This window comes from Chinchilla lanigera, unplaced genomic scaffold (genome assembly GCF_000276665.1).
Source record: "Chinchilla lanigera isolate Chin_1 unplaced genomic scaffold, ChiLan1.0 scaffold00073, whole genome shotgun sequence".
Classification (NCBI taxonomy): domain Eukaryota; kingdom Metazoa; phylum Chordata; class Mammalia; order Rodentia; family Chinchillidae; genus Chinchilla; species Chinchilla lanigera.
This window is the reverse complement of record NW_004955474.1, coordinates 4854670-4877805: the sequence shown is the minus strand read 5'-3', so window position 1 is coordinate 4877805 and position 23136 is coordinate 4854670. Positions and strand designations below refer to the sequence as shown.

Genomic DNA, 23136 nt, shown 5'->3' with positions numbered 1-23136 from the left:
TCAGTACTATAACATTTTTTTTTATTTTTTTTTTTTTATTTTAAGGAGAAAAGGAGGGAAACATTAACAGACATACAACATTTTACAACATATCACAAGCACAATACAGACAATACAGAGTTACAAACAAAGTGGTAGGGAATTAACAATGGTGGTTGTATTACATATTGATATCTTCAAAGTGGCTTCTCATGAAAACAGATATAGACATGCAATACTGGTCAACCAAAGACTCATTGACAGTTTCTTTCAGCATAGAAACAGCAGATAGAAGAACAACAGGATAGATAACATGGTTGTTCTTCTATCTTATCAGTACTATAAATGATTAGAAGCCCTGACCACATTTAGCTGTTGGTTTATTTCTAAGGGTCCCGGACTAAAGGAGAAGCAGCGGCAAGTCCCAGCCCAGCTACTTCCTCCCTTCCCAGCTGTGCCTGCCTCGTGACCCGGGCATCCTCAGCGCTCCGGGTGCGGCCAGTGGCTGGGGCAGTGGACATGACTACAGCAGGGCGGGTCCGGTGAGTCCTCTGTCACACAGCTCCAACCACATTCAAACCCGCCCCCACTAGAATTACATAAGAAGCAATAACACGGCCACAAAAGGTTTCTCTGCCAGGTTCTGGCTTTGCTTCTATACTTGGGTGTCTTCCTTTAAACGCCAACAATTTAAAAATAAAGGTCATCTGAAAGGCACTTAAAAAGGACACTGTATTAAACTTAGCTGCTTCTCAAATATAAACTGGCAATAAATTCAAAAACAAGGGGAATTTCTTATAAAATACCTACTTAGCAAAGGTTACATTTTTTAAGACTACATTTTTAAATACATAATGAAGTCTGATAACATATTCCCAGGTAATTATAAATAGCAGTTAATGAATTTTTAGAAAACTGAAAGGCTGTTCATTTTAAGTAAGTTTAAACCAAGTATTTTCTCTGTAGGCTTTTGTTCTTGGGACTAAAGGTTAATTATTTTGTAGAATGCTGAATAAATAATATTGAGCTATTCTCAGACTCCACAGTAATCTTCTGGTTTGGGAGAATTGGTGCACAGGAGGGAATGGCAGCCTCTTTGCAGAACTGCGAAGAGGACCACAGGAGGCAATTCAGGACCCCAGCGCCAACCCTGCCCCAAAAGAGTACGCAGCACACGGCATTTGCAACCTGGGTCTCTGAAGGACAGCCACGCCACTTGCACCAAGACTGCCGAATGTTCATCAAGAACCGGTCTGGCAGAATTATGGTTTATTCACTGTTCGGCGCAAATCAAGCGAAGTCCAAAAACTCAACACAGCAACTTGTTTTCAGCTAGGAACTGGGGGCTCTGGAGCCAGAGGAGGCCATCACGCACCAAGCGCCCCTCCCACTCTGGAGGCTGTTCACGCACAAGTGCTTAAACAGCAGCAAGTGCACACGGCCTTTGCTAATGAACGGAATGCCACCGAAGGGTCCTTTTAGTTCATCAGTGCTCACCCAACAAATTAATTTATGCACGTTTAAGCGGCCACAAAGGTACGGAAGCAACGTGTATCTTTTCATTAGTTAAAAGTTTACTCAGCCTGACCTAGAGACACACTCAGTGGTAGAGCACTCCTCAGGTGCGAGGCCCTGGGTTCCACTCCCAGCACTGCCCAGACTGGTGTACACACACGCAGAGCTGAGGGCAAATTCCCTTAACTGCTTTGGACATTTGCACCACCCTCTACATGATAGCAAATCTGAGACAAGGAAACTACCTTAACTGCTCAGGAGCCTGTAGTAGCAGATCATGGCACTTGATAACAAAAAGACCAACAACAAAACAAAACCATCCCCAAACTGCTTCCAGTAAAGATGACCTACCTGAACAGGCCGTGAAGCAATGCGTCCATACCGGAGTCAGTCTCCTCTGCCATTTTAACGACAGCTCCTTTGACCCTTTCTCACCCCTCCTCACGCTGCCTGACACCTCCCCCCAGCAGTCTATCCTCTTCCTTCACATTTAAAAATGTCCAATCTCTACACCCAGGGCAAATGTACCACACCACCGTCAGCCAGCCCTCAGCACTAATCAGTTCTTTCACATTCCGCTCTTCTTGACTCTTTCTGCCTCCCTCTCATTCCCCTATCACAGTCATTAATTTCCTTAAGTCTCCTGCTCAACCTGCTCGCCTGAGACCCTGTGGGGCAGCGGTACTGCTGACTGAAGCAGGGAGCACTGAGCTACATCTGCAGCCCTTTCTGTTTTCCTTTGAGATCCTCCTGTCTCAGCCTCGCAAGTATCGGGGATGCAGGCATGCGCACACTCCAGTCTCTTGGTGGGCCGCACCTCCGTGCGTGATCACAGGAACCCAAGGTCATGAAACACAAGTTCATTCAATACCGAGCATCACAGAAAGTCCCTCCCCACACCGCAAGTCCACTTTCCTACCCAACTCACAGCACGGCGGTTTCCTGTTTGAGGCGCGTTCCCCCCGCACCTGCAATTTGAGTCCAACCTCACCTCATCTTCCCTCAAGCTAATGTCATCCTTTCCTGAAACTTTCCACGTTTCTCTTCCCTGCTACTCTTTTCTCCTTAGGAGTATGCCTGGCTCTCGCCCACTTTAAAAGCAAAAAATACTGTAAGCACACAACGAGCGCCGTCACTGACAGGCTCACCTGTGGTCACCTGGCCCTCAGGCTGAAGCCCAGTGTGGCTGCGAGGGGAGGACCAGCTCCTGGGGCCGGGCTCACACATGGGCTGACCCCGTCTCGCCCGGGTGCAGAGGAGGTCCGCTGCAGGGAGAGGGGGTTCTCTACGTCCAAGCTCAAAATCCACTGTTTACTGTCTTTCTGCCTCTAATCACTCCTCACCCAGCTGCTCTCTGGCTGCTGATTTCCAAGCTGGTGGGTCCCCGTGAACGCACTATCTCCAGTATGTGCCATGGTGCCAACTTCGCTCCTTCTAGAAACTTCCATCTCTCGGGTTCTTTAACCCACCCTATCCTGATTCTTTCTGTTCTGGCACTGATTGGGTCTTGTTCTCTATCCTTTATGGGCTTCCCTGCTTTCTTTCAACATTCTTTTCCTCAGCTAGGTATAGAGGCATACACCTCCCAGCTACTTAGGAGGCTGAGGCAGGAGGATCACAAATTCAAGGCCAGCCTGCCCAACACAGTGAGAAGCAGTTTCACAGAAAAACCAAAGAAAACAAGAGCCAGTCACTCTGCTTGTACACGCGGCAGTGTGAACCACAAGTGATCTTTTGCCCCCTTCCAGGTAGCAACTACAAAGTGTCCAGCTCAGACGTGAACCTCTAATCCCTTGCTCACTGCCTCTACCACGGACGCTCCTGAGCAGTTCAGACCCAAGGCCACACCACGAATCTGCTCCTGAAATCTTCCTTTCCCGGCTCTGCTGGAAACATGCACCAGCTTTCCCATGCTGGAGACCTGGGAGACAGCTGCGGCAGCCCCTCAGCTCTCACCCTGCTGCTCCGGTGACATCACGGGCTCCTCCGCCTCCAGGGCAAGGCCAGCCCTAAATGCGACACCTCTGCTCCCATGAGACTGGACAGTCAAATTTCACCCTTCTTATATAAAGGCAATTTCTAGGACGGCAAACGGAAGATGCTGGAACATTCCCAAAGGCTGTCTTTTGCTGGGGTCCACACCAGAACTTCTGCTAGTTCGTTAGTTACTCTGGTCCCAGCTATCCCTATGGTGGTTCCTGGCTATCTTCAAAGGGCTCAGGAAGGCACCATATTATAAAGAAGACTTTCCCTCCCTGGTTCCCAGTGTCTTAGGTGACGACCTTCAAGGGCACCAGTGCTCGCGCTGGACCATGTGTGTGCCCGCTTCCCTTCGTCACACTCTAGTCTTATAAGACTGACGAGGCCGCTCACCTGCGAGGCCCCAGTACCCAGGGCAGCGTAGGACGGTGCGTACCTGGCAGAAGTTCACTGCACGGACTGAGGGATGAACAGACAGTGAGCGAACAAGCTGCCAACGCTCGCAGGGTCCATCTCCGCCTCTGCTCTCAGCCTGCACCACGAGCATGCTCTGAGCAACACACAGGTGAGGAACTATTTTAGCACCAACAGTCTGGACTCTTTGCTTTGTCTTCTAATGTGTGTACTTTTAATGCAATAACAGAAAATAATAACAGGTAAAAATTGCTCAGGAAAACTATTCTTCTGGTTTTTGTTTTTTTCTGTTTTTCAGACAGGGTCTTGCTATGTAGTGTGTAGTTCAGGCTGGCCTTGAATTTACTATGTAGCCCAGGCTGGCTTTGAGGTCCTGGTGATCCTCCTTCCTCAGCCTCCTGAGCATTGGGATTATAGACATGAACCACTGTGCCCCCGTTAAGGTAGATATTATTTTACAGCCTAGACAATTAAGGTGCCTACCCTGCTCCAGGCAGCAGACTACCGGAAGGTTAATCCCTTAAGGGGAAGGACAGAGATTCTGGCACAATTTGAGGAGCAGAGCCATGAGGTGTAAAAATCAGAGGTGAAGGGAAAGGCGCGCTGCTGAGCAGGACGCAGCAACCTGATTCTCCTGCCTAGGAAAATCAGAAAACGAAGTGTCAGGCTCATCTGCTCTGGGCAGGTGGGAGGACCCCCTTCCTGGAACATCAAAGCATCTAAAAGAAATAAGCTAAGGATACTGAAGTTGAGGAGTCTCTCAATCAGGTACTCCTGCCAGACGGTCTGACCACTGCACAGTCTCACCTCTGCGGACCTAATGTGCAGGCCAGTCTCAATGCCTCATTCTCAAGTATCAGTACGTCCACAGTGAGGGAAAAGGAGAGCTCGGAAAACATCCCACAGAGACAGACTAGCAGAGAGGGAACAGCATGGATGAAGGGTAGCCAGGCGGGGACTGGCAGACAGAGGGTAGGGACAGGGAAAGTGGACTTGAAGGGGGAAAAAGAGACAGGCAGAGAGAGCTCGACACTGGGGGACACAGGGACAGTGAGACAGGAAGAAGAGAAATAGGGACAAGAGTGACCGGAAAGGGGAAGAGGGAGAAAAATGGAAACACAGAAAGAGACAGGAAGATAAACGGGAAGGGAGAGACAGAGGCAGAAAGAAAAGAACAGCTAAATCTTGGGGGTGACCTACGTGGCAGTCAACAGATGAATGGGTGAAGAAAAGGTGGTGTGTACACACAGTGGAGCACGGCTGCGCTATAAGAACCACCTGAATCCTCCGCAGGAAAGCGGATGCACCTCGAGACCACAATGCTAAGTGAAACAAGTCAGACACGCAAGCGTAAACATCACACCGTGTGTGTGATACAGAGGCCCAGAGTATACAGAAAGAGCAAGATAAAGGAGAGGTAACAGGAGACAGGAGCTAGACCCTTCCTCAACGGGAAGGGGAAGGGGAGACAGAGGGGGAGGGAAGGGACTGGGGAGAGGGGTAAGACGTGCGGTGTGCACACACCCACGCCACACAGGGAGCGTGGACAGCGTGTACTCAGGGAAAGTCAAGAGGGAGAAGGGCAGAGTAAGGGCAAGGGCGAGACGCCGGGGCAGTGACAAACAGAGGGCAGGGAGTGAGCAAGAGGAAGGAAGAACGGGGTGCGGGACAAGGAGGGGACAGACACACGCGTGGGGAGCACAAGAAGCTAACCGAGCAGGACGCCTCGGAGGGCGCAAGCTGTGTGACGCTGGACTGCACTGGAACAGCGGCAGCGCTGGGACAACATCTCCGCCCGGTCCGCGGGCGGGAACACAGGCCAAGGGGCGCACCGGAAGCACACGGGGGAAGAGGCAGAGAGAAGCGTGCAACAGTTTGGAGGGACAGGAAGCGAAAAGGCCAACTCGCATTCCCCAGCGGGAAGTCAATTAACACTGAATAATCAAGAGGCTGCAGGGAAAATGTTACTTAAAAGCTTCAGAGGCAGCAACAATTACTGGTGGAGAGCAGCAGGCTTGCTACAGGACTGAGGAACCACTTGACTTTTTAAAACCATGTGCTTACAAACCTATGATCAATATACAGAAGTTATTTTAAGAAGCTCCAGGAAGACTGTTAGGTAGAGTCAACATCGGAAGGTTGATTCTGCATGGATTCTCTACAGCGTACGACTTTGTCCTTGCAGAAGAATCGCACAAAACCCCTGCTGACAGCAAAGCAAACCGGGTGATTTTTCACAGGGTTCCAGAAGCCTGGGTAACCGCACCACTTGGTACAATAAGCACACCCCTCGGGAGCAGGAGAACACTGAAACAGAAATGTCAGGCACACTTTCCTCCTCCCAGACTCAGCCCCGCAGAAGCAGTCTACACCAGCCCACAGCTCTTGGGGCTGCTAGGCTGGAAGAGGTCTCACTACGTGCAGTTCATCCCAAGCAGTTGCACGCCCTGCCCTGTTCCCTTAGCAGCAAACTTTTATAAAATGAATGACAACATCAGGCTTTTTAAAAACCAAGGCGTCAGGCTGGGGATAGAGCTCAGCGGCATAGCGCGTGTCTGGCGAGCGCAAGGTCCTGAGTTCTATTTCCAGTACCAAAATAATTTAAAAAAATAAAAACCAAGGCGTCCCGTCATTCCTTTCTGCTGTGACTTCCCACTGCCCTGGAGACGGCCCGCAGGGCTCGGTCCAGGGAGGCAGGCGTCCGCCTGCAAGCGCACTCACCCTGTTGAACACCGGCAGCATCATGTACAGCTTCTCCTCCTGCTCCTTCTGCGTCATGTGCCGGGGCGGGTGGCACAGCTCTGTGAAGAGCCGGCGGAGGTGCATCAGACCCAAGGCGTTGTCCTGCGGGCTGCACTCCTCCTGCCGCGGCCGCCCCATGATCCTCTTCACCATGTTCATCTTGGCTGGTCAGTGGGAAACTCTTCTAATTCTGCGGGAAGACATCAGGCAACAGTCAAAAATGTCATCACTCTGACCAGGCCAAGTCTGTAGGTCAAAGCTGACCACAGTCCTAAAAATAGGGAAGTCTGCCTAAAGTATTTCCAGCTCTTTAAACAGAAAATTTCGATAGAGAAGCAAAGGTAACTTTGGATAAATCTCTCTGAATGACAAATTATCAATCATGGAATTTAAAAGTTCTTCCTGGCTTTGCCACAATTTATATAAAATGTGAAACATTAACTGGACAAGTAACTAATATTTCCAATTAAGTTAACCATGTCAAGTTAAAAAAATAAAAGAACCACAAACCTTACTATTAATATGCTGCTTTATAATTAGGCACATATAAAAAGAAGAAAGAAATAGAAAGTTCTCCAGGGCTGGGGATTTAGCTCAGCGGCACAGCGCCTGCCTGGCAAGCACAAGGTCGTGAGTTCGATTCCTGGTACCGGAAAACAAACAAACAAACAAAAAAATCTGAAAGTTCTACCGAACTTTAGAACACACAGCCAAAACTCCCTCAACAGTTTCGTATTTTTAGGTAAGCTTTTTTTCTAGATGACAAACTACATTTTAATTATCTGATAAGGTGTGTTGATTTGAAAACATGCAAACTAAATGAAATGGCCTCCAAATATATCACAGAATCACACAGGGACAGTGAGAATGACTGTATACCTGGAGACCACTTCCTCATTTCACAATCTGCAATCTGACATCCCTAGCAAGCCATATTAACTCATTAAATGGGTAGTGATGAGCATTTCTTTTTAAAGAAATAACATAGGGGCTGGGGATATAGCTCAGTGGTGGACGGCCTGCTTGGCAAGAGTGAAGTCCTGAGTTAGAGTCCCGGTACAAAAAAAAAAACCCACAGACGGTACTGGAATACACAAGGTAAGCATAAAATACTATTGTGTCATGAAGTTTACTTCAGGTAACAATGTGTAAGTGTCTAATGAATCCTAACGTAAAATGTGTATCTTGCTTCAACCATAGTTAAAAAATAAACCACCACACTAAAGTATGTACAGCTTCCATATCACTAAGGTCTCAGAGAGGACTGTTAGTCCCTTTCAACCACTACTAACTATGCCAACAATTAGCTAATTTCAGACACAAAAACAGGATATTTTCCAAAAGAAACCAGGAAGGCTAGGAGCACAGTACAGATATGCGGAATTTGGATAACAATCAATTGGCTTTTTAGTCTAAAGAAAGAAAAGTCTAAAGAAAGGCAGGCAATGCTGAAATTAATCTATAATTCTGCTGTACTACTACACAAGCTAGCATGCCATTTCCTAAGAAATGAAGAGGCCCTCAATGCCAGCATGGCATGCATGGAACATCTACTTGTGGATTTGTAAAAGGACAGGCAGAACACGCATCTGAAACACGCTTGCCCTGAGCACGTGCTCGTGACCAGAGGTGCTGCGCAATGTCAGGCCTGAGGGCTCGTGGCAGCGAGGGACACAGGGAGAGCGCCGCTGGGCATCCACTCCGTGGGACGACTGGGTGCAGAGCACCCAACATGCCCCAGGGGCTCAGCTGTGCGAAGAGGCCTGAGCACACCGGAAAGGGGTGAGCACATCTACCCACAAAGGAACAAAACTTAGTCCAGCTCCAAGCTGGCCACTTATACCTTTCGTGTTTCCTAAGTGGTCCTAACTTTCACAAGGGTCTGGACCATTTAAAATTTTTAAAAACCCAGGAATCACTGTTTGAGTTTTAAGCAGTCTGAGACCACTTCATTGGCCCCTCATTCCCATATAAGCACAGAGACTAAAGAAAGGATGGGCCCCACTTCCCCCTAGGTTTTATTGAAGTATAACTCAGGAAAAAAAAGTTGCATTTTTTAAAGTGTACAACTTGACGTTTTTAAGTTTAGAGAAGCATTCTAGCCTTTGTGTAGTACTTATGGGGTAGGGTGTGATCATTTGACGTGTGCGTGTAACGTGTCCCGAAGAAACCAGAGCACTCAGCATTTCCACCTCTTTAAAGTTATCATGAGGAGCCTTCAAACCTCTATCTAGATCTTTATAAAATATATAATAAACTGATTGAGAACTGGGTCACCCACTGTGATGCAGAACATTAGAACACACTTCTCCTCTACAGTGGTACCTTGGCCATGAAACATTTGTTTGCAAATAGTTTGGTTCGCAATCAGAAGCGTTTGGCAAAATTTTATTTCTCTTTGCAAACCCTGCATTGGGTGACAAATGCAAGTGTGGTCATCTTTTCCAAAATCAGAGAACAAATTAAGTTCGTAAACTGAGGCACCACTGGATATCATGGTATCTGACATCCACCCTCCCTTGACGTTTTGATATTTGTACAGTTTGTGAAACAATGAGCACCATCGGGCTGATGAGCACATCCATCACCTCTCAAACCTACCATAACAAAAATGTGGCAAGAGGGCCGGGGATACAGCTCAGCAGCACAGTACCTGCCTGGCAAGCGCGAGGTCGTGAGTTCAATTCCCGATACACAAAACAAAAATGTGTCAAGAACACTTAGTGTGTTACCAAACCAAGTTTAAAAAAAAAAAAAAAAGAAAAAGAAACCAGTACTGTTAATTACAGTCACAGTGCTGACCCTCACTGGTAACTGGGCACCCCTTTACATCACCATCTCCCCGTCCAGCCCTGCACCAGCCCCTGGCCGCACCCCACCCCCACTCTTTTCGCTTCTAGGTGTCTATGTTCCATTCCGCATAGAAATGACCAGACACAGTGGCTGTATTTGCATGACTGGCTTATTTCATCCTCAATATGATGTCCTCAGTTTGTCTGTGCGGTTGCAAATGACAGGACTACCTTCTCTTGTGAAGCACCACTCTGTGGGAATGCCTATGCACCTTAAGTTTGTTTCAAACCCACTTCTCTGTCAAGGGACTTTTCCCTCGTTTCCATACCCTGGTTATTGTGAATAGCCCCGCAGTGAGCTCCAGAGGGCAGCTCTCCTGGACATACTGATTCCACTTCCTGTCCATATATAACTAAAAGTAGGACTGCTGGAGCATAAGTTTCTGTTTTTAGTCTTGAATGGACTTTTGAACTGTTTTCCACAATAGGTGTACCAGCCTACAATCCCAATAGTGTACGACTGTTCCCTTTTTTCAGTCTCGTGGCAAACGTGGTATCCTTTACGTTTCAGATAGGAGCATTCTACAGGCGTAAGGTGATACCTCTCTGGTTTCCGTGATGACTGAGGGTGAGCATCTTTTCACATGACTGTTGGTCATTTCTAGGTCTTCTATTGAGCACTGTCTATTCAGGCCCTTATCCCTTTTTTAAATTGGGTTGTTTGGGTTTTTGCTCTTAGTTACAGGAGTCCCTTATCTATTCTGAATCTCAAGCCTTTTCAGAAACATGCTTTGCAAAGGTTTTTCTCCCATTCTGTAGGTTCCCTCCTAACTCTGATGACTGTTTCCTTTGCTGTGGGGAAGCTTTCTATTTCAACGCATTTCACTTGACTATTTTTGCTTCTGCTGCAAAACAAACTTGTCCTGTGAAAAAAATCACTGCCTAATCAACATCAAGAAGTTTTTTTACACTACGTTTTCTTCTAGTAGCTTTCTGCCTTCTCGTGTTACCTTGAAATCTTAAAATTATTTTGAGCTGATGTTTGCATACTGCGTAAGGGTCCAGTTTCAGCCTTTTGCATGAACATCATTTGTTACAGAGACTGCTCTGCTCCACTGTGTGCTCCGCGCACTTCGGTTAAGATCAGCTGATAGTAAATGCATGCAGTTAGCTCTGGGTGCTCTACTGCACTTCACTGATGACCTGTTGGTCTGAATGCCAGCACATACTGCTAAGATGAATGAAGCTTTGCGAAGTATTTAGCAAATAAGAAGCACGAGGCTTTTAGCAATGTCTTTATTGTTCAAGATTGTTGGGGTATTTGTGGTTACATATGATTGGTTTTCCTTTCTTCTTTTCTTTTTTTCCCCCCTTTTTGGAGGTAGGATCTCACTATATTGCCTTTGCTGGCCTCGGACGCCTCCCCTCAAGGGATCTTCCTGCCTCATCCTCTTGCATAGCTGAGATTCCATGCATGCACCTACAGTTCCCAATATGCATTTTCTATCTCTGTAAAGAGTGCCACTGGGATTTTGATCGGGACTGTAGTGAATCTGTAGATAACTGGAGGCAGCACAGACACTTTAACATTAATTCTGCCGAACCATGACAATGGAATCTGCATTTATCTGTGTCTTAATTTCCTAGTGTTTCACCACTTTCAGTGCAGAAGTCTTTTACTTCTTTGGTTAAGTTTATTATTAATAACTGAGTCCTTTTTTGTTGCTGTTATAAATGGGACTGTTTCCTCCCTTAATGAAGGTTCCTAAGACAAGAGCTGGTTCAAAGTCCCACGGGGTGAAACGGATAGGATGAGGATCCAGGCCTTGTAGCTCCAGTGTCCCTCACCAGCTTACTCATCTGATGGATCTACTTTAAGCTACAAAATTCGTAGAAACTGCAAATATACTTAGCATATTTACTTATTTAGCATCAAGGAACAATCAGAAGGTGAAAAAGAAATCTTTCATTTTCCTTAAAAATTAATCATTTTTCACTTTGGTTAAAAAAGGATCACACAACAACAAATAATAAAGAGTTGCAATCAAGCTATTTCACTAAGGCTACTGAATGTTTATCAGATATAAAAAGGTATACAGCAATCAGCTACAAGTGACAGAGCTACTCTCCTTCACCAAGTCCTCAGCAGGGTCCTGGCTTCTCACCTTATCTGTTTGTCTCTGTACTGTCCGATTTTAACATGAATCCTACTAATTCTGTTTAGCCAGAGTCCCCATCCTTCACTTGTGACCACCCGTGGGGTCTGAGTGAGCTATGTATCTCTTAGTGGCCAGCAGGACATACCAGACCACAAGGCCTGCCCTCAGCAAGAGTCCTGGTAGATTCCCTCTTTACCAGGGCATTTGCTCTTGGTAATCTTCCATCTGCAGACCCCAGCCTGCTCCTGGGCTAGAAGCCCCTTTTCCTTGTTATATTAGGCGTTGAGCCTGCTCTTTCTCTTCTGGTGCAAAACCACATCATAATGTCTTGACATCTACAGTAATGGTTCTGAATAAAGTCAGTGTCTTAATTACTTTTCTTGTAGCTAAGAGAAAAATAGGCCCAAAGCAAAAGATGGAAAGATTTATTTGGCTCACAGTTTGTAAAGATTCAGTCCATAATGGCTGGCTCCAAAGCAGGGTGGAACTGCAGAGGAGAAATAGTTCATGGTGGGCAGAAGATAGCAAAGCAACAAAGAACAGACAAGCCTCTTTCTGTCCCTTATACTACACCCAGGCTATCAGGATTAGGGTGGTGGCAAACCAATCAAGGGACTGATCCAGCAATCATACCCTTAATCTCTGCATCATGCACTCTAGATCCAGCCACCTCTGAAAAAGCCCCACCTGACCACCTGAGGTTCTGGGGGGCATCTAGAGCCAAATCATAACAGCTGGCCCATAATTCATTAACAAGTATCACAATGAATACTCCTTTAACAGGAGCTCAGTGGGTTTACTGTTACTCAGTTACTCAAATAACCTCAATGATGGAAATTTACCAAGAAACACTTAAATCTATCAGATTTCTGAATGATTCTTTTAGTTACACTTAAATGCTTATATTTAAAACATATTTCACATCACAAAATAAAGGGAAAAACTAGAAAGAATTGGCATCTGTCTGCCACATTTGTCTAAACGTGCCCAGACAATCAGTACTTTCTGGTGAAAGGCTCACACCGCCCTGCCTTAATTTTTTTCATCCATACATTCCTTCTGCACCGTCCCATGTAAAGTGTACATAGCTCCACCTTTGCAATGTGCTAAGCCCACTGATGACAGTCGGTAAATGCTCTATCTTTTCTTCCTTTACCTTGTGCATAAAATGTTTAACTCCTTTTTATTCACACTTAAACTTATCTAAGCAAGGAAGAGAAAGGAATTACTATAAGCCCTTAGACTACTATATTTTAGAGATGAGAAATTACGAATAGTAGAGGAAAGACAGGCTCCTTAATAAACCGCGCTGGGAAAACTGGCTATCCACACGCAGAAGACTGAATCTAGACTCATATCTCTCATCACGTACTAAACTAAAATCAAAATGGGTAAAAAAAACAAAAACAAAAACTAAATGTTAGAAACACAAGGGTGAAATTCTTGAAGTCATAGACACAGTCAAGGACTCTCTACAGAACCCTGGTTGCCTGGGGAATAGTATCAATAACCAACAAATGGTATCACACAAGTTAAAAAGATTCTACACAGCAAAAGGAAACAACAGAGTAAAGAGAAAACCTACAGAATCTACGGAATGGAAAAAAAAAATTTTGCCAACTATTCCTCAGACAGAGGATTCATATCTAGAATATATAAAGAATATATATATAGTCTAATAAAGAAATTAGACTCTCCCCCGCAAAATAAAAGACCCAATTAAAAAAATGGGAAAGTGAAATGAATAGACACTTCACAGAAGAGGTACAAATGGCCAATAAAAGCATGAAGAAATGCTCAGCATCACTGGCTATTACAGAAATGTAAATTTAAAAACAACACTGAGATTCCATCTTACCCCAGAAAGAATGGATGCCATCAAGAAATCAGACAGGGGCTGGGGATTTAGCTCAGCGGCAAAAGCGCCTGCCTGGCAAGCACAAGGTCGTGAGTTCGGTTCCCGGTACCAGAGAAAAACCAAAAACCAAAAAAAAAAAAAAAAAAAAAAATCAGACAATAACAAATGCTGACAGGGCTCTGGGGAGAAAGGAACACTTCTTTGCTGTGGGTGGAAGTATGAACCAGTACGACCACTATGGAAATCTGTATGGAGATTTATCAAAAAGCTATCATTAAAAATTCCAGTTTGTAGGGGCAGGGAGCCCAGCAGGTAGGGAAAGACCAGATACAGGCCTCACTGAGCTTTACTAAGATCAATAAGAAAACTTCCTAAAAGCAGTTCCTGCTTTCATAGGTAGACTCTGCAGTTAGACTAATTATAAAGACAAAGGAGGGAAAAGTTAGCTAATTATAAGGCAAGAAGCTAAAAACGAAAAATAAATTTTAAAATTAAGAGAAAATTTACTTCTCAGCTGGATGTTCAACAGAAGTTTATGAGACAATACAGTAAAAGAAATACGCTAGACATCATGGGAGGACAAACCATAGAATTATACCTTGAGAGGATGTTAACAGGGATTTTAAAAATATACTCATAAAGATTACTGCACATAAAATCTAGCTTTCTGGTACAAATCCTATCTTATTTTTTCCCCACAAGAAAAAAAAGTGCACGCTAGTAGTGGTGGCGTTTAAGTAGCAATGAGATAATGACGGCAGGGAGCCAGATCACTCTTAATCTAATTTCTCAAATTAAAGCGCTAAGAAGCACTTTATACTTCCTCACCCCCAATCCTGGAAGCAGTTTTTCATTATTTAAACTACAGAAGGATACAGACCAAGCCAACGGTCCCAATTTTAAAATATACAGTATTTCTCATGTGATCAACTGTCTTTTGAGGCTCAGCTCTTAACTTCCTATAGCTTTCCTCTATAAATAACTCCTTTATTCCAGGAGAGAAGTGGGGAGCTCATCGGGTGAAGGAGAATCTCACTTTCAGCATGGAATTCCTTACGTTTATCCTGTCTTTCATTTCTGTAGGAAAAATACTGGTTTTTGTCTTACACGTTTAAGAACAAGCACAAAACTTTGATAGGACCCCAACAAGTGGGCTTTATAACCCAACATGTATAAGAAAGAACTACAGCTAGAATTCTGGATTTGATTTTCAAAACCCTACTTTCTGGGGAGCCGGGGTACAACTCAGTAGTAGAGCAGTTGCTTAGCACGTGTGAGGTCCTGGGTTTGATCCCTAGGACCACCGAATTAATTAATAAAGTAAGTTTACTACTGTCTGAAGCATTAGGCTTTGTGCCTGAGTTCAAGAACGGTCTTTATCATAGATTGGCCCCATCTATTAAATATTAACAAGAGCAGCCCTCTCCTTTATATGACGAAGTACAGTTACTTAAGACTCATTCCCCAACATCTTCCCGTCTGTGAGCTCAGTGCATTCTAACGGGCCACCCACCTTCTGTATGAAAGCTGCTCCACAGCCAAGGGTAACTCAGCCAGGCCTGTGAACAGTGGCCAGGAAGGGTTTACACCCGGGCACAGCTGCTGCTCACATCTGCCTGCCCCCCCACCCCCTGGGCTGGGCTGCCCGCAGCTCGTGAGCAGCACTGGGATCTCTGATAAGGATCTCAAGGCAACTCATCCCAAGGACAGGCTAGCTGGTGTGACTAATATGGTGTGATTTAATTACATTATCAAAAAGGGAATTTCTACAGGCTGACCTGAAATCCTCAGCATTCTATGAACGCATCCATACACAGCGTTTTCACAGTTTTGTGTAAGACCTGCGGAAGAATTTTTGTAGCAACAATGTCTCATAGTTGTGACTGCCTAACGCAAACAAGTGCTCCATTCTCTACGTTTCTGGCCTCCAGCTTTGGTCACTGGGCTCTGGAGCCCTCACAGGGTCCCTGTAATCTCAGCATCCGGGAGGCTGAAGCAGGGGGAACTTCGCAAGTTTGAGGCCCACAAACCAAAGAAAGGAGAGACAGAGACATGGAAGGAAGGAAGGAAGGAAGGAAGCAAAAGGAAGGGAAGGAGGGAGGGAGGGAGGAAGAAAGGAGAGAAAGGAGGGAGTGAGTGAGCGAGCCCAGGCATGAGACACACTGTGGTGGATCTACAACTTATAGACATGTCCTAATTCTTGTAGCCCAGCTGTCCCTCCTTCCCTTCCCGTTCCTTCCTTCCTTCCTTATCCCTGTCTCCGTCTCCGTCTGTCTCTCTCTCCTTTCTTTGGTCTGTGGGCCTCAAATTTGCCAAGTTCCCCCTGCCTCAGCCTCCTGGATGCTGAGATTACAAGTGTGAGCTACCTTACTGGGTTTACCACATTTATTTCTGTACCTTAAATTCTGAAATCCTGCCCTGGGATCATCTTCTCATGCATCTACTCTTCTCACTAACATTTGGTCTTCACTGAAATTGTTCATTTCTCCACTTCTCCCAGTTCACCTCTTCTCCAGCAGAGATCATTCCCTAACCAGGAACTTCACTTCGTTTGCACTCCTGTCATGACAGGAACTCAGGCCTGTGTGAATCCAATCACACTCCTTCTCAGTTGTTAGGTACTGGGGAGAAAATTCTACAATTCTGCAGACTGTTTAAAATATACAGTTGTGATTTTCTACTTTCCATAAATAAAAACTAATAACCCCAAATGGATTATTATCTAATTATTATCTAAATGCAAACAAACAATAAAAATATTAGCAGTAAATAGAAAAAGAAATAATTTAAGTAAATTCTTCTTAAAAGGAAAAAAATGACAGTATGGATAAAAATACTACAAAGCTAAAAGACAAACAATGAATGGGCACAAAATATTCCCAGCCTTCCGAATCAAGTACTACTAACTAGAATATCCATAGAAGTCTTATAATTTGTTTTGTTTTTTTGAGACAGGGTCTTGCTACCTAGTTCAGGCTGGCCTTAACTCTCCGAGATACTCCAGCCTCAGCCTCCCAAATGCTGAGATTATAGGCATGTACTACCACGCCCAGCTGGAATTTTTATAAAGTTTTCCCAGTAAAAACAGTATATAAAACACATGACACAGTACTGAGAAAATCATTTAAAATCAGAGAAATACAAATAAAAACAAAGAACGAATTTTTTGCCTATCAGTTTGACAAAAACTAGTAAGATTTACAAACAATATACTGATGAAGAATAGGAAGATGGAGATGTATAGAGCTGGTTGATGAGAATCTAAGTCAGGTCTTTTTAGGGCAATCTGATGGTAATATTATAGGCTGCTGAATTAGACAGAAATATTATAGGCAGTCAGCAGGGCCAGGCCCTCAAAGGAGGCAACATGAAAGATACGTACTTGCTGTGGGCCAGACCTCAGGACAAAGGACTGACTAAACAAATACAGGCACATACCTCCCTAGGTGTAAGCACCAGGGATTGATATTCTAAATAGGTAAGATCACCTTGAAGAGTCACTGCCTCAATCCCTTACAGGAAAAGCCCCTGTTCTGTATTCATGCCCACTTGCTACGGGACTCACTTCCCCATTTGATCCCAGTTTAATCAATTTTACCTGAACAATTCTTATTGGCTGACCATAGTTTTGTCCATTTTCCCCTACCTTGGACCCACCTCACCTCATGGATTTGCTCTATAAAAGTCCCTACAAAAGACAGAGTCTGGGGCAACCCATTCAGGCCCCCCTTCTGTCCCTCTCTTGGACAGAAGTTTCTGTCCCTCAATAAATATATTCTGCTCTTAACCTCTGTTGTTCCTAAAATTCATTCTTCGATTTTAGAGAATATGAACTTGTCTCAGATATCGTTAAGGTTGCGAGTTTTTATTTTCCTGTGTCAGTAACCACGCATCTACTTTTCATTTGCCAACACGTCTTCCAGAAGTTATCCCGTAGAAATGCACAGATTATAAAGCTGTCATACAAGGCAGCTCACTGAATCGCATGTTGTTATAATTGTCTACAATGGTGAAAAGTTGGCGATAGCAACTCACGGCCCATCTGTAACGTAAGAGCAATTCTCCATTGGTGAATGCTAACATTCGCTGTAATATGAGAAAAGAAGTTAAATAAAAAGCTGAATCAGGGGTTCACAATCAAAATGTTAAGATTTTAGACATGTCCCTCCCATGCTTACTCAGGAATCCAGGCTCCCTGTACTCCTGAGAGCGCTGAGGCATCAGAGGGCCTGGGCCCAGAAATCTGACTGAAACCTGCTTACCAGGAGGATCTGGGCAGCACAGCCGCAGCGGGCGGTGGCCGGAGGTGGTGGAGCGCAGTGCTGATGACCGGAAGAGCTGAAGGCGGAGAGGCAGAGTTCGGGCCACAGTCTCAGGACCTGGCCCCAACCTCCCTGGGTTTCATCCTCACTTTGGTCTCACAGGGAGGGGGAAAACTCCTCCTTGCCTCGGGCAAAGGGCGGGAAAGGAATCAGTGTGACACTCCCCTGGGGAGAAAGGTGTCAGCCCACTGGGCTCAGGAGGGGCAAAGGAAGGACCTCTCTCCCCGGGTTCAGCAGGGAACAAAATGCGGATAGCATAGCGCGCAGTGTCGCCCTGGGCCTCGGTCCTGAGACACAGAACAGTTCTGCTCCCCCACCAGCCTCCACACAGGATGGAAAGGACATGATAGGACCCAAAGCACCGGAACCAACAGGGAGGAGGGCACTGGCAGGCCAAGTGTGGGCTGCCACGGCCTAGGAAAGAGGAGATGGCCTGAAGACAGGGGGACAAAAACTTCCAGAATGGGATGAGGAACAGCAGCGTGTCTGATGTGATCAGGGCTGAGAATCTTGCAAAATTAAAGACGGACACCGAACCGAAGCTACAAGAAGCCTACAGAACTGTTTTTTGTTTGTTTGTTTGTACTGGGAATCAAACTCAGGACCTTGTGGTTGCCAAGCAGGCGCTTGTGCCGCTGAGCTATATCCCCGGCCCAGCCTACAGCATTCTAAGCAAGACGATCACCTAAACTGTGCATGCACGGAGGCATGCCGTAGTCATGCTACAGAAAATGCAATCAGGGAGCCCAGTGGGGGACAGGGGGAGGACAGGGTGGAGGACGGGGAGGGACCCAGATCGGTGGGAGACTTCACGGGAGCAGCCTGACAGAGAAAGCACTCCGGGCACTGCAGCCACTGGCGGAAAGAGGGGAGGATAAACCAGACCTCCCATCTTTACCTCTTCCTACCTTTAATAAAACTCTGCTACCATTAAAAAAACCACAGTAATTTTAATTATTGTGCTAAGAGAAGAAATAAGCCTCCCCTTCCCTGAGATAAGCCAGGGCAATGCAGGCCTATGATCCTAGGATCTACTGACCCTAAGCTTCCAAACTCAGCCTGCACAGCAGCTAAACTCCACCAGCCTGAGCCCCAGCACTTCCTGAAGAAAAGAACCCGAATAGCTGGCATTTTCTGAGGGCTCAGGAAAGTCAGCCACGTCCTGGGTTCAGGGCTTCTCTGCCCATGGAGAGCCCATGTGTGGCCCGCTGTGCTTCTCTGTAAGAAACACTCACTTTAACTGGATCAGAACTGGTCTGTGCATGGCTTCCATTTTATACATGGTTCAAAACCCACGCTACCTACCAGAGAACAGACACAAATTACCTATAAAGGAACAAAGATAAAAATTTCAGTGAGCCGGGCACGGTGCTGCGTGCCTGCAATCTCAGCACTCTGGGAGGCTGAGGCAGAACGGTTGAAAGTTAAGGGCCCAGTTTCAACAACTTAGTGATTTAGCCAGACTCTGTCTCACAATTAAAATGGCTAGGGGAGTAGCTCAGTATGAAGGCCCTAGGTTCAATCTCCAGTACCATAAAGAAAAAAATTATAATGGACTTCTCATGCAAAACAGGAAAGCAAGAAAAAAACAAGTGTTAACAAAACCCTGCCAACTTATTTTAACAATCCCTACTCATCAAATTCACTGGAATTATATATTCAACAAAATTACCCCTCAAAAGTGAAAGAAAAATAGTGATTCTTCGCAGAATCAAAAACAGAGAACTTATGTGAGACTTTTCTGCAAGAAACATTAGAACTTCTGCTGGGTGCGGTGGCACACGCCTGTAATCCCAGCACTTGGGAGGTTAGGGCAGGAGGATCACAGTATGTTTGAAACCAGCCTAGGCCACATAATGAGCTCAAGGTCAGCCTGGGACTATGTGGAAAAAAAAAAGTTCTTTGAAGAGAAGAAAAAGTATATAAACTTCAAAACTGTGTCTCCATGAATGAAGGGAAGAATGTTGCATAATGAATGAATGACTAATATAAAATCTTTATTACTATTTGATCTAAAAGATAACTGACTGGCTCACGTGGAAAGCGTTTGATGCGCTGAGCAGTGACAGGCCATGCAGAAGTGACAGGAACACGGCAGTGTAGTGTCACAAGGGACCGGAGGGAGACCTGAGAACACCATGCACCTGGCCACCCCTCAGGGAAGGAGAATGAGAGAAGTCAGAATATACGTCAGGAAGCCTAGCGCAACCACTAAGCGCTTTGGAGAGTCACTGCAGGCCCGGTGGCCGCCCTCGCACTGTAGGGTGTACTCCTTTTCCTCCTTTCACCCGGCCCAAACTCGCTCTGCAGAGCCTGTTCCTCTTCCTTCCTTTCATGAAACTTTGCTACCACTTTTTTAAAAATCACAATAATTGTAATTACTGTGCTAAGAGAAGACATAAAAGTAAATAATATAAAATAGTTCAAACATAAGGCCAAGGAACAAAAAACAAATGCAGCAAACAGAAAACAGTTAAACCATGACCAGCAGATATACATCTAACTCCAACTCCAACTGCTTCCTTGTGAGAGTCGTCCAGATGCAGGAATTAAAAGACAGGGCTGGGGATGTAGCTCAGCGGCACAAGCGCCTGCCTGGCAAGCGCAAGGTCCTGAGTTCAATTCCTGGTACCAAAAAAAAAAAAAGGAATTAAAAGACAAAGGATGTCAGAAGGGATTAAGAAGCAAGTCCCACAGTCTATAACAAAGCAACTTCAAAAATAGAGAAAGAGAGATCCAAAGTGACCAGATGAAGACAGACTATGCTGATGCTAATCAAAGACCAGGTCTCACACGGTGCAGGCCAAACAGGGGGGCATCAGGGAAGAGGGCCGACCGACCCAGACGGACAAAGGTCCCTTCTCCCCGTAGATGGAACTGTCCCTCGTGTGCGCCAGGCAGCAGCCGTATCAAAATGTATGAGGCAAAGCTCACAGAGCTAAGGGAAGAGACCCGTCCACAACCACGGCTGGAAATGTCAACAGCCCTCGTTCCGTGACAGATGGAGCGTGCAAGGAAATCAATGCAGATCCAGTTTACCCAACACCACCATCGATCAACTGAACCGGAGTGGACGTTTGTAGGACGCCTCATCCAGCAACAGCAGCACGCAGCTTCTTCTGAAGCTCATGGGAGCATTTGCCAGACAGACCCGGGGTGGGGGGCCATACACACCTTCACAGAGCTGGGGGAACAGCAGTCACACAGAGCTAAAGCAGAGTCGGGAACGAAAAGACAGCCGGAAAAGTACCACGTATTTGGAAATTAGACAACATATTTCTGAAGAACACATGGGTCAAAGAATTGTCAAGAGAAATTTAAAAACACTATGAATTAAGTAAATGAAAATGTAAATGCATCTTATTGAAACGTACAAAAAGTATTCTTCAAGAAAAAGGTGTAGTGCAAACGGGTACGTATCACAAAAGAAAAAAACAATCTACATTTCTGCCATAGAAAACTAAAGAAAGAAAAACGTCAAAGGAAGCAGAGGGAAGGAAATAATAAAAATTAGCACAGAAATCAGTAAAATTAAAAACAGGAAGGCTTGAGGTGTAGCTTGGTGGTACAGCAGTTGCTGAGGTGCGCAGAGCCCTAGACGTGATCCCCATCACTGCAAAATGATAATTAAACAACAAACAGAAGAACAGCCAAGATAACACACCCTAACCCAGTGCTTTTATCGATCTAGCCCTCACTACCACACGACTAGTGTCCTGTCTTCAACGCCCTTCCCTGGAGCCCCCTAGCTATCTTTGAACGCAGAGCAGCCGGCACACCACTTCTGATCCTAACCCCTGCGCTCCCCCGCTGCCTGTGCACAGAGAAGCAGCCGCCCCAACCGAAACTGTGCCCAGGGTTTGCAGGCCCAGTCCCGCCGGTGGGAGCACCCGGGGCAGCCTCTCAGTCCTGCCACTGTGGTGCCGTTCGCTCTGCCCACAACGACCCCTCTTGTGCTTCCCTAGCAGGGAGAAACCATCCGCTCTGGGGTCCCCTTCTCTGAGAAGCACTTCGCAGATCTCAGGGCAGGGTTTGTTCACTTTTACCCCAGCAGGGGACTTCGTTATGATTAGTTACAGAACACGGATCAAGAGCAGCTGTGCAGCACACTCTGGACTGCAGAGGCTTCACAGTTAAAGCCCTGGGTTGCATTCCTAGTGGAGGCACTCAATAACCACGGAACCGTATGTTAAGACGCCTTCTTCGTATGTCAGACCGCTCGACCATGATGACTGCTGCACAAGCAGTTTCAGGGAACAAGACGACTTACCCAGTGGAAGCCACCGGGCCTAGTACTCACTGCTATTGTTATTCTACCTAATAACACGTACTAATAAATGGCTTACTTCCGTAACCTACAGTTCTTTCAATGGTCTTTCAACGGAGTCTTTCAATCCTACGTAAGTCTGTATCCCTAGTCAGAGGAGAGACGGGCGAATAATGTTTATCATAAACATAAAGTTGCTTACCTGGCAGTGGCAAGACCAGATGTTCTGTCCAGATATGCTAATTTGTAGGTGTGCTAGCTTCACTACTCCTCACAAAAGTAACAAGAACTTTTCTAAAAACTTCCGATTCATATATCCAATTCTTATGCTACAGAAAGCCTGCACAGAATTGAAACATCTGGGGGCAGAGAGACTGTACTAACCATGTGCTCTAAACTGCACAGTGACCAACTTGCTGAAAGATAATTTCTTTCTATTTAGTTATCAACACCTCTCATTAAACTAGGAATTCCCTCACAGTCAACTGAGGTCTCTAAGTAGCACCTCACAGAATGAAAGCCGGAGTCCATGTCTGGGGGATCTGCTGGCCCTAGCCCTACCCCACCCAGACCAGCTCCCCCTATCCCACAGAGATCCGGCCTCCAGCGCCATGCCCATCCCAGCCAGGGACCAACCATCCCCAAATCCTGGCCAACCCCTCTTCTCCAGAGCGTCACCTCTTCCCCTGTGAGGAGGGCCCCTTCCCATCCCCACGGAGCCCTGTGCCCTGCAGCTCATCAAAATGGCTAAGTACTATTTTCACTTTTTCCCATGAAGAACAGATGACGGAGTTCAGGTGCCACTGAACTTTCTTCTCTGATACCAACAATAATACTTGGCAAATAAGACAGGCAGTGAAGGGCTGATGAAAGAATAAAAGATACTCAATGCAAGTTTAGAAGATCAATCAATTAGAGGCAGCTCAAGTCACACATAAAGTGATTTTAAAACAATTTGCTTTTTAAAGCAAGAAAGTTTAAAAGACAGCTTTATTCCTTATGGTGTGTCTAAGTTCTGTTCATTGCTTGGAAGGAAATATGACCATCCATGGTAAGAGGTGTGTGGTTTCCCACAGCGTATTTTAAAACCTGAGCCAGGGAAAGCGGG

The 23136-nt window shown here is 45.7% G+C and overlaps 1 protein-coding gene across 6 annotated transcripts in view; it reads right to left on the bottom strand.

The window, feature by feature from the left end:
• The window catches only part of Wdfy3 (WD repeat and FYVE domain containing 3), a 280520-nt gene that overhangs the window by 167616 nt on the left and 89768 nt on the right, over positions 1 to 23136 (bottom strand). For all 6 annotated transcript variants that reach the window (XM_013502725.1, XM_013502727.1, XM_005401374.2 and 3 more), the window contains exon 3: positions 6610 to 6820. In XM_013502725.1, the coding sequence (XP_013358179.1) occupies positions 6610 to 6789 (180 nt within the window). In that variant the 5' untranslated portion in view covers positions 6790 to 6820. The remainder of the gene's footprint in view (positions 1 to 6609; positions 6821 to 23136) is intronic.